This window comes from Zonotrichia leucophrys, chromosome 12 (assembly GCF_028769735.1).
Source record: "Zonotrichia leucophrys gambelii isolate GWCS_2022_RI chromosome 12, RI_Zleu_2.0, whole genome shotgun sequence".
In the NCBI taxonomy this organism is placed as follows: Eukaryota; Metazoa; Chordata; class Aves; order Passeriformes; family Passerellidae; genus Zonotrichia; species Zonotrichia leucophrys.
Genome location: NC_088182.1, coordinates 2,550,069 through 2,566,957, shown reverse-complemented (window position 1 = coordinate 2,566,957; position 16,889 = coordinate 2,550,069). Strand labels below are relative to the sequence as shown.

At 41.8% G+C, this 16,889-nt stretch overlaps 1 protein-coding gene across 8 annotated transcripts in view; it reads left to right on the top strand.

Moving 5' to 3' along the window:
* CHL1 (cell adhesion molecule L1 like) overlaps positions 1-16,532 on the top strand; it is a 135,109-nt gene extending 118,577 nt beyond the window's left edge. For 6 of the 8 annotated variants that reach the window (XM_064724106.1, XM_064724107.1, XM_064724110.1 and 3 more), the window contains 5 exons: positions 487-666; positions 7,837-7,998; positions 8,617-8,748; positions 9,494-9,566; positions 11,546-16,532. In XM_064724106.1, the coding sequence (XP_064580176.1) occupies positions 487-666; positions 7,837-7,998; positions 8,617-8,748; positions 9,494-9,566; positions 11,546-11,762 (764 nt within the window). In that variant the 3' untranslated portion in view covers positions 11,763-16,532. Of the gene's footprint in view, positions 1-486; positions 667-7,836; positions 7,999-8,616; positions 8,749-9,493; positions 10,289-11,545 lie in introns of all 8 variants that reach the window. The other 2 variants (XR_010441821.1, XM_064724112.1) reach the window with 2 other exon arrangements.
* Positions 16,533-16,889: the final 357 nt, after the last annotated feature.

Here is a 16,889-nt window from a genome sequence, read left to right as displayed (position 1 = left end):
GCCTTTGCATCCAGATCTTCCCTTTGGTTTTGGTGATTATGGGCAGAGTGGATCTATCTACAGAATTCCAGATCCTTTTTTTCCCCTTCTCAAATACATATGCAAGCAATTTCACAACAGGTTCATACATATTCATTTTTACAGATTTTGTGTGACACTTGCTGCTAATTTTTCTTTATCAGAAATAATTCCTGGGGCAGGTTGACCTGCTCTCATAGCAGTCTCTCTGTCTTTTCTCTATTTATCTCTGTCCTTCACTGAAGCAGTTTCTCTGAGCCTAGGCTTTTTACAAGAACAGGCAGTCAGACTAAACAGCTGCGTTTTCAAACTACAGACTTAACTCAAAGATGTACATTTCGCTTAAATCAAAATGGATTTCCACTCTGGAAAAATTCCACTCCGTCCCAGAGTCAGCTGCATCACTCCTGCTTTTGTTGGGGCATTTCCCATCAAATACAATCCTGACTGAATGCTCTTCCCTTGCAGTCAACGAGACGCACGACGTGGGCGCCCTGAGCAACGTGAGCGTGGCCAACCGCTCTGCGCTGAGCTGGCACCTGGCAGGGCTCAGCCCCAGCACCAAGTACAAGTTCTACATCAAAGCCTGCACGGCCAAGGGCTGCGGGAAGGCAGCCACCGAGGAGGGGCTGACGCTGGCCCAAGGCAGTAAGTTCGCAAAACCCGCGTCAGTGTGGAGGAGAATAGCGGGAAAAATGTTGTGTGTAGGTAAAACCATACAAAATTAGGGTGTTGTTACCCTTGTGAAATCATGGTTAGGGAGGGCATACTGCTTTGGCTAAGTGGAAAAGGACTGTGGGAAAGTGACTCGGCTGAATTGGAGCTGATGCTGGCCCAAGGCAGTAAATTCACAAAATTCGCGTCAGTGTGGAGGGGCTCTGAGAACAGCGGGAAAAATGCTGTGTGTAGGTAAAACCATACAAAATTAGTTACCCTTGTAAATCATGGTTAGGGCCTGCTGTTTTGGCTAAGTGGAAAAGGACTGTGGGAAAGTGACTCAGCTGAATTGGAGCTGACTCAAGGCAGTGAGTTCACAAAGTGCGCATCAGTGTGGAGGAGCTCTGAGAACAGCGGGAAAAATGCTGTGTGTAGGTAAAACCTTACAAAATTAGGGTGTTGTTACCCTTGTGAAATCATGGTTAGGGAGGGCATACTGCTTTGGCTAAGTGGAAAAGGACTGTGGGAAAGTGACTCAGCTGAATTGGAGCTGACGCTGGCCAAAGGCAGTAAGTTCACAAAATCCGCGTCGGTGTGGAAGAGCTCTGAGAATAGCGGGAAAAATGCTGTGTGTAGGTAAAACCATACAAAATTAGTTACCCTTGTAAAATCATGGGCATGCTGCTTTGGCTAAGTAGAAAAGGACTGTGGGAAAGTGACTCAGCTGAATTGGAGCTGACCCAAGGCAGTGAGTTCACAAAATGCGCATCAGTGTGGAGGAGCTCTGAGAACAGCGGGAAAAATGCTGTGTGTAGGTAAAACCATACAAAATTAGGGTGTCGTTACTCTTGTAAAAGCATGGCTAGGGCCTGCTGCTTTGGCTAAGTGGAAAAGGACTGTGGGAAAGTGACTCAGCTGAATTGGAGCTGAAGCTGGCCCAAGGCAGTGAGTTCACAAAATCCGCATTGGTGTGGAAGAGCTCTGAGAATAGCGGGAAAAATGCTGTGTGTAGGTAAAACCTTACAAAATTAGGGTGTTGTTACCCTTGTGAAATCATGGTTAGGGCATACTGCTTTGGCTAAGTGGAAAAGGACTGTGGAAAGTGACTCAGCTGAATTGGAGCTGACCCAAGCAGTGAGTTCACAAAATGCGCATCAGTGTGGAGGACTCTGAGAACAGCGGAAAAATGCTGTGTGTAGGTAAACCATACAAATTAGGGTGTCGTTACTCTTGTAAAAGCATGGCTAGGGCCTGCTGCTTTGGCTAAGTGGAAAAGGACTGTGGGAAAGTGACTCAGCTGAATTGGAGCTGAAGCTGGCCCAAGGCAGTAAATTCACAAAATCCGCATCAGTGTGGAGGAGCTCTGAGAATAGCGGGAAAAATATTGTGTCTACCTAAAACCTTAAAAAATTAGTTACCCTTGTAAAATCATGGGCATGCTGCTTTGGCTAAGTAGAAAAGGACTGTGGGAAAGTGACTCAGCTGAATTGGAGGTAGGAAAACAACTTCTAGAACCGTGACGTGCTCACGTTGTGGTTTATGGTGGTTAGTTGAATTACATTTGTTGTGCTTAAATGGAGCGCAGCTGATAATGGCCTAACTGCTTTAAAGGGCCTGGTTTTTGCAGTGAAGAGCTCTCCTGTGCACCTGCCTGGGGACTCTGCATTACTCTGCTTTGCAACAGAAAAATCCATCGGGAATAATCCAGGCTTGACATTTCCTTTGTAATTAGGGGAAGTAAGTTTGTTTTCCTTGCCATGAGAGCAGTCAATGGGCTTTTTAATGTGGCCATGGAGTTCTTCAGGGAAGCAGAGCTCATCTGTTTCATTTTGCTGTGCAGTCCTGTTTCTGTTCCCACCCATCAACTCCTTAAGCCATGCTGGAATAAGGGAATTGCATTCAGGCACGAACAGAAAATTGGAAATGCAGATAATCTTTTCTCAGTAATACTGTAAAAACAAATTCTGCCCGTGCATGAAGATGGGGGACTGCCAGCAACATTAGGGTCAGCTGTTTGACATGGAAAATCCAGATAAACATCAAGTTGACTGCATTTGCTCCATTATTTATGATTATTTTATCAGAGACCAGGAGTAAGTGTTTGTCTGCCACTTACACCCTGTGCTGAAACACTGATGTTCAGTGATTTAGAGAAAAATCCCAAGCAGTCTATGATAGCTCATCTTTCACTTTCAGCTGAAATGAAATAAAATGTACTGTGCTCAGCAAGTCTGAGAACTCCACAGCACTGAGGAGCAGCTCCTTGCTATTAATCAGAAACCATTGCTCTGCACTTACCCCAGGGAAGGAGGAAAGAGAATGTGATAAGCAAAAGAGTCCTGACTGCATCATTTTTAGCAAAGATAACAGTGTGCAGCAATGTTGATGGAAAATAGAAAAATGGCCCATGTGCTGTTGGACTTCTAAGTTGCAGAATTCTTTTCAGTTACTGGTAAAACAGGAAAAATGTGTTTTAGACCTTCATGTCCCAGTTCCACATCCAGTCAGGAACTGCCGTTTGTTTTCCCAAGTAGCAAAACTCCTTCTCAACTCTCTTTTGGCCTCCAGTCTCACTGTAGGAAACAGGTACTCACTGGTAGCAGCTATTAATCACCTTGATTTATTACTCATTAAGAAAAGAAAAATACCTCTTTTTTTTTCCAAGATAAAAATACCCCATTTCCCCTCATTAGCTGCCTTTTTTGGCCTTCATTGGGCAACCAGAATAATGTGTTTTGACTTCTTGAAATAACCTTGTCATGGTTTAGAGATGTTGACATTCATTTTGTTCTCATTCTCTACTTTCCTAAACTCTGTTTCAGTGGTGGCAACACCTGATTCTTGTGAAATATTTCTTAGACTAGAGCAGTATAATTAATGAAAGCTGCAAGGGTTCAGTTCTATGATTTATGTGTGCTCCTTGCTGCTTCTCAAGCCACCCTAAATTAGGGCACTGCATCTGTCACTGAGATGCCATTAGAGTTCTGTGTCATTATTTGCTGGCTAAATTGTTCAGATATTTTTCACCTAAACATGATAGGCTGAAAAAAAAAAATTAAAAATCACTCTTTTCAGTGACCTCCTTGGGGTTTTAAGCTGTGGTTTGGGGACTGAGGCAATTGCTCAAAATTAAAACAATCTCTCTTTTTGAAGGAGGGGAGTGATTTCAGAAGTCAAAGTTTATCATTTCAAATGACCCACGTAAGTGACAGATATAAAATGTGGTGCCCTCTGAAATGAAACTCCGTGATGGAGCACTCCAGGTTTCTTTGGGGGTTGATTCAGTGATTCTATAACCACTCTGTTCCAGTTTAATAATAAACCCATAAAGCTCTCGTTGTTCATTTTAAGGCTTTGGAAACTTCCAGTGCTGCAATTCACCCTTTGCCATGGGTATTTCAGAATTGCACAATGCAATCTGCCAGGAAAGTGGAGATGTTGAGGTGGCAGCTCTGGAGTCATTCACATTTTATTTTTTTACTTATCTCCATCACTGCTGTTCCTTTAATTTAATTGCAGCTATCCCTGCTACTGTTTTCTGGAATTAGAAAGAAAAGGGAATTTCCTTATTTAATATATGTGAGGATTCATGTAGCACCACTAAAAACAAATCTGTACAGGGAAAATAACTCAGAAATGAAACCCTTATAGGCAACCTAAGGTCTTTATCATTTCTTGATAAAATGACTCTTGAACCTGAGCAAATGGGGATTTGGATTGTACTGCACAATAAATAACAGCTTAATTTGTGTGGTTTCATTGCACAGAAGAAGGTATGTTGTCCTTAGAAAATGACTATAATCTCTGTCTTCATATTTTCAGGCAGTATGTCTTAAATGACCTCCAAACGAATTAATTTTCCCCTTGAAAATGTCAATTTCCCCAAGATCATTAGCCCTCAGAAACATAACACAAAATAATGTTCTTCCAGAAGTGAAAAGATTAATTTAATGTAGCAGCCCTTCTTTAACACAAAGCTCCTTTTCATCCAGTGCTGCTTGGGGATTACCAAACACATATTACATGTTGAGAATTATCATTGTGTGTCCAGAAATCCAAGCATTAATGAGAAATTCATCCACATGAAGCCACACAGTTGTAGGTTTATTCTCCAGAGAAGCCAGGAAATAAAAGTTCACCAATTTCATTACATTCCAGTGGCTGTTGGCTCGTAATTCCCAAAGGCTTTTGGAAAATCTTAGGGAGAGGCTCCTATCCTTCAGGACCAAAGACATGTGGGGTTAGCTCTCCTTTGCCATGGGCACAGTGGAAAAGTAATAATAAAATACTTTTCATGTATGTAATACACTGCTGCTGTTAGCAGCAAACCTAATTTTTAATTCACAATCTAGAAAATCTAATTAAATCAGTGCAAATTTCTTGATCATCATCTCCCCTATAAATTTTTCTCAATAAACTTTATATACAACAGGTTTGCTAATCTCTGTAGTACAAAATAATCCAAATTTAACATGAATTACCTCCTGCACTGAAAAGCCCTGAAAATGAAGGATACTTGTGCTGCATATTTATACATTTTTTAACAGCCAGGCAGCAGGGGGAAATTAATGGACTTTCAGCTTTGCATTTATTGCAGCAGATGTATTTAGACAGGTATGGTTATAAATTAAGATGCTGCCCACAATTAGTATTTAGCTCTCAGACTGCTAGGTTTTTTTTATATAAGTGTATTTTATAACAGATGTGCTAACTTTTGGAGAACACTCTGGAAAGTCTTCGGGGGTGGTTTCTATTGTTTTTCCCTTTATACCATAAGCTTCTATAAAAAATGTGTGTTCTGTTCTCCTCATAAATCTTGGAGCCCAGTAGGAATATTGTAAAATTGCAGTTCAGTGTTTAATGTTCATGCAAGTCCCATGGTGTGGCTGATAAATAGTGGGGGAAGATGAGAAGTGCTGGTGATATGCCTTTATTACTAATGCTCCTTCTCCCTTATTGGAGATTAAAAACCCAACCCAACTGCTTTCAATTTTCTGCAGCTAATTCCTGCAGCTTTCAGGATGTTCCTGGCCTTCCAGAATGTGGAGCTTTGCCTTATCTGTGTAACTTTGCTTTTATTTTTCAGGAGGCCACACTGCTTTTTCTATTCCAGCCACCAAACCCACCCCATTAGCAAATCTTTCTGCTCTGTAGGGCCCCTGTTGGCTGTGCCACACAGACCAGGAGGAAATGGCATGCAAAGAAACCTCATAATCGCCCAGCTCTGGACACTTTTCTGAGTTTTCAAGGAAAAAAAAAAGAGTATTTTGGGATAGGAGATGCTAGATGGAGAGCTGTTGGTAAATCCCCAGTGCCAGGTTAGGCTGGGCTCATCCTTATCCCAAGAGCTCCATCCCAGCCCTGGGCTGCTCCATGTGCCAGGGCAGCTGCAGCATCAGACAGAGCTGAGCAATGAGTGGGCAGAAAAAGGGATTTTTTCAGCCATCTCACTTCCCTCTTTCTGCTTCTCTAAAGAGCTGATGGTTCAGAAAAGGCTCCCACAAGCTGGGAACAAATAGGAGGCAGAGAGGGACTGGTAATGCTGGCTTAAGAACATGCACCACAAACCACCTGGCAGGAGCTTAAGGTTTAGGATTTGCTTCCCAGGAATTCAGGAGAAATTCTTCCTTAGGAGGCTGCTGGTGTGAACACTTTGGGTCATGTAGTTTCCATGTCATGCACAAGTGTTAGTGGTATTTAACAGATTGAAGGTTGAAGGTTTGTGTTCATTCCTGTTCCTTTATGGATAATATCCCCAATTTTCTAATGCCTTGATTTTAGAGCATATAATTAAAATGTACCTGTGGTATTCTGTTGCCTAATTTTCGGTTTGATTAAAAACTATAGCTGGGTTTCACATACTTCATTTAGCAAAAATTACCCATAGATGGATTAATTTATGCTAATGAGCTGTGCTTCAGTATCAGCAGTGTTTCAGCTGGATGTGTTCTCTCTGGTCCCAGTGGTCTGCTCATTTAACTGCTTATTGTAATACGTGGAGAGTTGCCTTAAAAACTTATCCTGAACTGCTGCTTTGACTGTGCTTGGATTTATCTTAATCTTTTTTTTTCTTTTTTTCCCTTCAGCTGTCAACTCAGCCTTAATCTCCAGCAGCTTCTTGCTTTGCTTATTTACTAGTTGAAGTATTAATGAGCATTGTTCCCCTGTCAGTGCTAATTGGCCGAGCAGTTTTCAGATTATACTTTGTGCTCAAGCCTTAGTTTAGATGGTTTTGGACAAAACAGGCAAATCAGGAGACTGAGAACAATTCAAGAATTATTTTTATTAAGTGCAGCCCCCCCAAATTTCTCTCCTGCCATCTCTTTCCATGTTGTAAGAGATCCCTCCATGTCACACACAGTTCTGAGTTGGCTGAGTGGGCTGTTCCTGTCCAGGCAGTGATTGTCAACTGCTGTAATGCCCTTTCTCCTGCTTTCCACAAAAGCTGTTCTGAAAAATCTCATTTAATGCCCACAATCTGAATGCAGATGGGGTTACAGGAGGTGTTTTGCAAATAACAAGGTTCCATTACCAGAACTAGTGGAATTTACCTTTTCCTAATCAAATATTAAACTCATCAGCAACACTTAAATGCCTAAATGTCCATTTACAGGCAAATTGTCGAGTTGTTTCTAAACCAGTGCTTTGTGCAGTCATTGTGGAATTTAAAAGGACACAGAAAATCACTGTCAGGAGAGAAGCAAGCACAAATCCCACTGTTAATTTTTTTCTGGGAGACATATAAGGATCCATATCCAGCTAACAAGCTGTCTGTGCTTCCCTGCTGAGTTCAGTTCAATGGGAGAAGCATCAAACCCCAGATTATCCATACAAAGCAAGCCCATTTGCAAGTTGTAATTTTTTAAGCAGGCATTAGTTCAAGCAGATCCATAATCCCCCATCAATATTAACTTTCATCCTGGGAGATGTACAAACCCCTTCCTGAACATCAGGATGACTCCGGTCTGCCGTTGATTTCATCTGACGGAACATCAGAAATCAGTGGGGAATGTTTGGGGAATGTTTGGAAAATCAGATTGCCCGATGCCAAATGTTTAAAATTCCTTGTTGTGTTTGTGTGTTACTTGTAACTGTGCATTTCCTAGGCTCCTTGTCCATGAATGCCATTAACCCTGTGCCTTGGCTGTGTGCATTCCGTAGGTAAAGGCAGCGGCAGGATTTCAGACGCGGTAAAGCCCACCCCAAAGTTTCAGCCCAGCGAGGCCCTTGAGCCTGGCACTGAGTACACAATCCGCCTAGTGACTAAGAACTGGGTGGATAACAATAGCATTTTTGAAGATGTAATTGAGACCAGGGGGAGAGGTGAGACACGAAGCCCTTCGAGGCGCTGAACGTTTGTTTTTCCATGTGAATCCATGCTGAGGTTCCTGTGCACTGTGAGTGTCCCAAACTCATCGTTCCGTGCTCTGGGGTTGAGGTTGGCCCTTTGCAGTTGAATCCCATGGCAGCACAAACACATCCCAGGCTCTTGGCTGAGCCCTGTGCTTTACAACAGCCTGGAACAATCCCAAACCTGTGCAATGGGAGAGGGCAGTGGGATAAAACCCATAAGTGGCCAGTTTGGTGATCTGCATGTACTGGGGGCACTTTTACCTCTCTGTCTTTCGCAAAACTGCTTTTGCATGAGAGGCTTAACAGCTCTGTGCTCAGCTTTCCTGTGTGGTGCTAATCCTGTGACTCAACTGCTCTCTCAGAGCCACCTTGCCAAGTGTCTGTGTTGTCCCTTGTCCCCCACACGCTCCCCTCCAGTCCCAAACGTCTCACTCTGGACATTCCTGTTGCAGCTGAGCACCATCAGCAGCCATAGGCTGATTCCATTAAAATCCAGAGAGGACCATGATGTGTTTATGTTATTGTGGGGTGCTGCCCTTTCCCTCTGATTGATTTTCTCCCTTTTTGCTCCTCTCCCATCTCCCCAAGCCTACGCTGGCATTTATGAGGGGATTTCCACCCAGGGCTGGTTCATCGGGCTGATGTGTGCCATCGCCTTGCTCACCCTGCTGCTGCTGACAATTTGCTTTGTCAGAAGAAATAAAGGAGGCAAATATTCAGGTAAATGGATTTATTGTCCTTTCCCTCTGCTCACATGTTAATAACTAACATCCTTCAGAGGTTTCTCTCTGGGGGCCGCAGGGCCGCGAGCACAAACATCCAATTAGGATTTGTAGCTTTTGATAAATATCCACGGAAGGGGTTGTAATGAGTGTAAGTGGAGCTGTGCTGTGTGCTGCTCACAGAGCCTGCAAAGGCCTTTCCCAGCACTCCTGGAATATTCCAGCATTTAATCCAGCAAGATCCTTGCTGGCAGGACTCCCTGCCCACTTTCCACCTGGGAACTGCTGCTGGACACACGGACAGAACTTCCACAGGCACCATAACAGTGGAATATTTTGCTAAAAATTACCTCTGTCACTTTCCAGGCAGTGAGTCAGGATTTAGGTAAATGTATTAAGGTCAAAATCTGGTTACCCAAAGAGGTGGTGCTTGCTCCATCTCTGAAAACATTCAGTGCCAGGTTGGACAGGATTTGGAGCACCCTGAGACAGTGGAAGCTGTCCCTGGTGGCACTGATGAAATTTAAGTTCCCTTCCTACCCAAACCATTCCATGATTCTATAAATACTTGCTCATAATAAATCAGGGAATGGTCCCAAACTCGTGGAAGCTCCCAGGTTGTGTCCAGCCAGCTCCAGCCCAGCCTGGAGGGGAGTGCAGATTGTTTTCCCATTGCCCCTGGGAAAAGAAAAATCCATGGCAGAACACAACACAGAGATCTGTCCTTTATTTTATTTGCACAGTGAAAGAAAAAGAAGATTTGCATCCAGATCCCGAAGCTCAATCAATAAAAGATGAAATCTTTGGGGAATATAGGTAAATAGGACCTGCTTTCACAAGGCTTTGTGTTTCTTGGGGTTTTGTTTGTTTCCAAATCATTATTCGGGACATTTTTATGGCATGCAATTAATGCTGTTTTTCATTTTCAAAGCAAACCTCATAGGAGTGGATAAGAGTAGGAATATGAAGGTATATCCAGTATATTTCAATCCATCCAAGCTGGGATATAAGGAAATGCTGATGTATTGGTGGTTATTTTTCACTTTTTTGTTTTTTTTAATTAGCATTGTATGAATAATGTAAATATATATGATAATTTGGGGTGCTGCTGAAAAGCCCACTGAAGTCAATGGACTGAATTCTATGTCTTCAGTGGGTTTTTGAAACTCAGACCCAAATCATGTAATATGGGGAATTTTGGGGAAGAAAACAAAGAAAAGTTTGGAATGTGGTAAAGAATATTAAAAAACCAAACATCTCTCTACAGAAATCCCTGTAGGAGAATTGAAATAACCACTTTGGCTGCTTTAAAATAACTAAAACTTCTAGCAATATGTAATTGTGATATGAAGGAAAATACATAATTATAAGAACCATGCTGGAAAACTGGTGTTGCTGCCCTTAAGGGCATAAAATTGCTGTTGAAATCCCACTTATATATACTACATTATTTGTACTGGAGTAGGGCTTTTTTTTTCTGCATAATTTCATCTTTATTTAATTTTTAATGCTTTCTAATGGGACAAATATTTAGAAAGGTAAGAAAGCCCTGAGGTTAATAACTTTGACCCCCTCCTTTCCCCCTGAAATCCAAACTTGTCTTTTTTTCTGAGGAGAAAAGCCCTGTGCAGAAAAGTAGTGATTTTTTTTTCTGTGTTGCTTATGCACAGAGTATATTATTATATATTATTACTTATATTGAGTCCATCCTGAAGAAATGAAGCTCAGGTTCATTTCTCTGTCCCTCCTTGGATAAAATTGCCAAAGATTTGACCCTGAGTTGGCATTAGCAGCAAGGGCTCTCCTTGAGTAATTATGTCCCTAAATCAGAGGCCTAATTTAATTTTTTTAATATAATCTTTTAATATTCCCCCAATCCCCCCAAATGTCCTGTTCTTGTTCCTCTTCTGTGGTGCCATTAGGAGGAATGGCTACTGAAATTCCACTTTTTTCCCAGAATTTTTGTGGTGGGCCTGTCCTTTTTTATGGAATTTTCAGTGAATAGAGTCTGCAGGCATTCATTCTGCTTTGGTTTTTCCCAGTTCTTCCCCTTTTCCCTGGAATTTTCACTGGACAAAAACTGCAAAGACAAAAAGATGCAGACATTCATTCTACTTTCTTTTTTTCCCAGTTCCTCCCCCTTAGCAGGGGCAAACTCCAGTGAGATAAACTCTGGTAAAATAAAATAACAGCAGGGAAAAAAAAAGGAGGAAAGCACCTTACTGGCCATTTAAACTCAAAGGGGTGTTCCCAAAGCAATGAGATGTTACCCACTGAAGTGATATCACTTAACCCACCCACTTCAAAAGGAAAATTAAATAAATAGGCCCTGAATGTTGTCCAGTGTTTTGTGAAATGAGAAGTGAGGTTCCAAAGGTTTGACATCAGCCCTGGTGGCTGGAACAGACCCCTCCAATCCTTTCCAGCATTCCCTTTTCCTTCCCCCTCCCTCTCTGTCCATTGTGTCTGCCCAAGGCAAAACGGGGAAAAAACCCAAATAGATGAGTACTGATAATTCCCATTAACCAATTAATTGGTTGGAATCGTGGCAAACCCCCATGTGGGTGAGCTCAGGTGTGTGAGGAGCAGGGCAGGACTCGGAGATCAGACCATCCTCACTGTTCCACCCACATGTCCCTCTCTCTCCCCTTCCCAAGGCAAGAGCATGTCCCTTGAGTGTCCCTCGAGCGGTGCAAGGCAGGGTTTTGGAAATCAGATTTTTGGAAAGGCAGGTGTTTGGAAAGGCAGGTGTTTGGAAAGGCAGATTTTTGGAAAGGCATCTCTTTATTTTGTAGTGACAGCGATGAAAAGCCGCTGAAAGGCAGCCTCCAGTCACTTAACGGGGACATTAAAGCCACTGGAAGTGCTGATAGTCTGGTAGATTATGGAGAAGGGGAGCATGGCATGTTCAATGAAGATGGTTCATTTATTGGAGCTTATTCTGGATCTAAGGAAAAAGGATCAGTGGAAAGCACTGGGAGTTCTACGGCGACTTTTCCTCTCCACGCCTAAAATTGGTGTTTAATTGTGGTGTTTGTCCTGGTTAGCTCCCCACAGTTACCTGTGTGCTGGGGAGCTGGGTGCCAGTTGGGCCAGCCAGGAAAATCCTGACATCCAGGTAATACAAAAACCAGTCACTGCCACTAAAAGATGATTTTTCCATCCTAATTTCTATGTGTTTTCTTCTGAATAAAACAGAGTAATTCTTTTTTCTACACGATGTGTTAGTCTGAGCAGAGTTTGCTCTGGTGGTACATCTGTGTCCTTGCCTGCTGCTCCAGGTTGGAATATGTTTCTCTGTGTAGTATTTTTGCCCTGTATGGCTGTTGTCACAGGTGTGTGTGTAAAATTCCCTCATGGCCTTGGTTACAACCTCGAGGTTATGGCACCAACAAAACCAGGTTACTCTGCAAGGTGACACAACGAGGAAAATTAGGATTTAAAATACCAGAGAAATATATTCTATATATTGTATAATTTTTTTCCTAAAGAATTAAACCCCTTTGTGTATGATATTAAAAAAAAAAAATGTTTTAGTGGTTACAGCTGACGTCAATTCCAATACTTAGAAATGCAGCTTTACCCACAGGAGAGTGTGGGTGAAGCTGCTGCCCAGTAGCTGGCACTATTTCCTTAAATATGTTAAGCTGCAGCTCTTTCCTGTGGCAAGGCAAAACAGGGTTCCCATCCACCATCACTCGAAATATTTTTAATTTTTCCCAGCTGCAAGCTGCATTTCTAAGCAAACTCCTTGGTGTCTGTCTCATATCTGTATATTTGTGAGCTAGCCAACATTTCATGGAGACGTTGTACATATGATATTAATATTGACACAAGTCCAGAGCAGCCTGGTTTTATTTTGAACTGAGACATGTTGCTAGCATGGGTCTGTATAGCTGTGTAGGAATGAGTAGATTTGCTTCTCAATATGGATTTGGACCAGCAGAATTAGTTTCCAGGAGTTTGTGTATAGGATTCATCCAAACCTCTCACCATTCAAGCAGCACCTAAACTAGACCTACCTGAATTTCAAGAGTTCATTTCTTTTCAGCCTATTCATTGTTAAATAAACAAAAAAAACAACAAAAGCAAAGAGAAAATATTATGGTAGAGTTTGTTTTCCTATTTTGTTGACTGAATGCTGGTTTAAATCTGGTTCTTTGCCTCTCCAACACTAACTCAGCTGAGCTGTACAGCACATTTTTTTGGTCTTTTTGTATTGGAATCTCCTGAATCTCTTTTTAACAGCATTTGTATTTTTCAATCTGCTTGCTTGAGTAGAGCATCAACGTGGCTTCATTTCTTCTGTCACTCCCATTATAAAAGTTTCCCAGTAGTTCCTGCAGGAGGAATAGACCCTAAAAGCTGTTTGGCATCCTGATAGCAATTAGGCAAATATCCCCAAATGGCTCCTCCATGATTTCAGTGGAAGAAAGAGGAAGCAAGAATGACTCCCGTGGTTCTGAGTTTCCAGCAAGGGCTACAATTAAGCCCAGGGAAATGCAGATTTTTCCCAGTGGATCCCACACAGCTCCCCCCAGGCTGGGGCTGCTCCTCAGAGCTTGGCAGTTTCTGGAAGCCTTTGGTGCTGAAGCTTCTGCTGATCTGTGCCTCTTTTTGGGGTTTTATTGGAGCTTTTAAGGGCTTTTTGTGTAACCTCTGTTTGGGAAAAGCAAACACCAAACAGCCACCCCAAAAGCCCCATTCAGGCTGTGCCTATAAATATAAAATGGTGAGTGGAAATCTGCCCTTAAAATCAAAAATTATCCCTAAACAAAAATTATTCCATCCCTTATCTGTGACCCACGTTATTCACTTTTTATTATTTATAAAGTTCTGTTTTCTGTATTTCACTCAATCCAAACACCAAAAAGGCCAAAAGCCTTTTAATTTTGGAGGGGAAAAGTAATTTTCCAAAAAAGGGATTGCATAATTAGAGAAATGTGAAAATTGGCATCTCATCAACAGAGACATTTCCCAGCAGCATCTTTATCTGCTGACTCGTGTCTGCTGCAGCCCAAACCAGATAAAATCTAAGGACTGATTAGGCTTGTGATAACCTGCTTGCTTTGGGCTGGTTTTCATGTATTTCCTTTGGGAATCATCTGCAGTGATCAAACATCTTTGAAAATTAGAGAATAAAATTGGGGTGGGCTCCCCCAAATCCTGGCTTTGGGCTGGGGGGCTGTTCCTGCACACACCCATCACATTTTCCTACATTATCACTGCAGATAAACCAGACCCCTCATCCCAGAAAATGCTTCTGTTAAACAATGTTCAATTTCTCTGTTTCAGGCCATATTAGTGAGTGTCCAATGCCCCAATAATGGATATAAATCCCCCATGCAGCTGCTGCTCTGGTGCTGCTCAGAGGTGTTTGTGATGTGCTGGTGCTGCTGCTTTTTCCACTCAGATTTTAATTCACAGCCTTAAATCTTAATGGTGGTGTTCCACAATGCCTCAGGACCTAAAAGTCAAACAGGGAGGGAAAGATGTGCAATGCAACCTGGATTTTTGAACACGGGTTTTGAGGAATATGCCCAGTGAATATTAAACAAGTGGCTCAAACTCCCAGGAAATCTCACTCACCTGAGCTGTTTTCTCTTCCCCAGTTATTTATTTTCTTTTTTTCCCTGCACTGGGATTTTTTCTGCTGGAAAGTGCAGGTTGGTGATGGTATTTTAGAGATTTTTTTTTTCCAAAAGTTAATCAGCAAGCTGAGGTTTTGCTGAGGATTTTTTTGTCATTGGAGGGAGCTGGGCTGTGTTTTTGTCTTGGACTGTGCAGGTGAGAGGAAGTGTGACCATGTAGCTCACTAAAAGTGTCACCAACTGCTCTGCAGTTCATGGAACTTCCTCACTTGGAAAGGATCCACAAATTCATCCAAGTCCAACTTCTGCCCCTGCACAGAGCAGCCCCAAAATCACACCCTCTTCTGAAATAGTGCATTGAGCAGTAAATCTTTATGTTGGTTTGTTTGGGACTTTTTTGGATTTTTTTTTTCTTTCTCTGGCCAGGTGTGTTTGTTAAAATTGGGGATTTCATTAATGAACACCCAGCAGGGAATTCCAGGCTGCCTGCTGGGAGGAGGGAGTCCAGCCATGGGAGCAGAGCAGGGAATTGTTAATTATCCCATCCCAGGTTGGGCCAATTGGTTCTGGCACATTTTGCCTCAGAACGAGTGAGAGGAGAAATGGCACTTTCAGATTTGATACCCAAATCAAGGCAGGATGTAATTCCACCCATCAGGAAGGAGGCATTTCCCTGGCCCCACAGATCCAGGTTTGGGGATTTAAAAACCTCTGGAAGAAGAGAGGGATGGGTCTTGCTGAAAAAGTTGTGCAGTTTTGACTGTGCATAAGATTAAATGAATAAAATCAGCTCTTCCTAAATAAAGGGGGAAAAACCCTCTGTCCTTTCTCCTGAGGGAGCTGTTTGGATTCCCAGAGCAGCATAATATTGATAATTTTTCTGTAATTATATATATATACATATACACACACAGAGACAGACATATGTGTGTATATACATATATATGTGTATATATATATATATATATGTGTATATATATATATATATACACACAGATATATTAAAATTTAATGACATTATCAAGAACCTGCAGGAACAGCCCCAGCTTCCCTCTCTGTCAAAATCAGAGGATCCAACCTCCAGAAACCCTCTGGCTCTGCACTCCAGCAGGATAAAAGCACAGCCCTGGGCATCAAAGCCCTGCTGGGGCTGGATCTTTAGGAAGAGCATTAGGAATCAAATCTTTAGGAAAAGAATTAGAAATCAAATCAGGAAATTACTTTCCCCCTCTGGATAAAATCATGTGTTCATACAAAAAAAATTTAAAACCTTTGTTGTAACTCACATCATAAATGGATCTAATTAGCAAATGATTTAATGATTTTTTTTTAAATTATGGATATTTGTTCTGCTGTGTTGATGTTGCACAAATTCCAGTGAGTAGCTCTTTTCCTGGAAACTGCTTCCATTGGCTGAATGGCTTCAATCCAGACCATGAGAGGTTTTCATCAAAGTTTTCAGGCCAATATTATTTTTGACATGAAAGCAAATAGTAGCACAATCTTTCTATATATTTAAAAATAGAGTTTTTAAACAGTGACTCCACATTTTGTAAAGAAAAGTTAGAATAACATTCACTGCTCCTTGAGCTTTTGAGAGGAAACCTCAGCATCGTTTTTAACAGCCATTATTTTGCAGATGAGAAGTGTATTTAGGTTCTTTTGCTTACCTGTAAGAACAGATAGAAAGAAAGGAAATTCTTCATGGAGAATTCCCTTTGTTTCCCAATGGATCACACCCTCAGCTGCCTCTCTGTCAGTGTTTATGACAAAAATCAAGGTACAAACCACTCTGGAGTAGCAGGACATGTTTACATTGCAGCTCTGGATCTCTCATGTCAAATCTCAAGTGATCTGCACTGATTTGTTCTGTTTTCAGGCAGGAGCCCCTCGGGGGCTTTGAGCCAAAGCATTCTGTCTGTTCATTTTTTATTATTATGGTTCTGACTTTAAACAAGAGACTTTGTAATTTCATGAGAAAAAGATCAAAGCAAATGTGGTGTCACCATCACAATGTTACTTTTTTGGGAGCTAAATGTTAGTGTGCATTGATTAAAGTTTAGAGAAACGTGTTGTACTGTAGTTGCTGTTTGTACCACGCAGATGTGCACGTACGGTTTGAAAAGATATTTTCATTTTACATGAAATACAACTTTGCTAATAAAAGTTTGACTTGATGTAATCTTCAAAAGCCTTGGCTGCAATCGGCGAGTTTCTTTTGTTTGATTTGGGGGTTTGGTTGGATTATTTTTTCACTTGACACTGTTTATTTGCTGGGAATCTGATTGAACTGGGACATGTGGGGTTTTTGGGGTTTTTTTGGTTTCACACCAAGGTTCAGCTGCCCTTGGCTTTCACTGGGATTTTTGGACACCGTGGATCATCAGCCCTGTAAATAGGACACCAAAGCAGGATGAAGCTGACCTGCGAACAGCCTGAATTTAATTCCTCATTGATTCCCTGAGATCTTCTCCTGGACCAAACTATCACCCTGTACATTGTTAGTATCTCTCACAGGCTTTACTCACCCTGTACATTGTTAGCATCT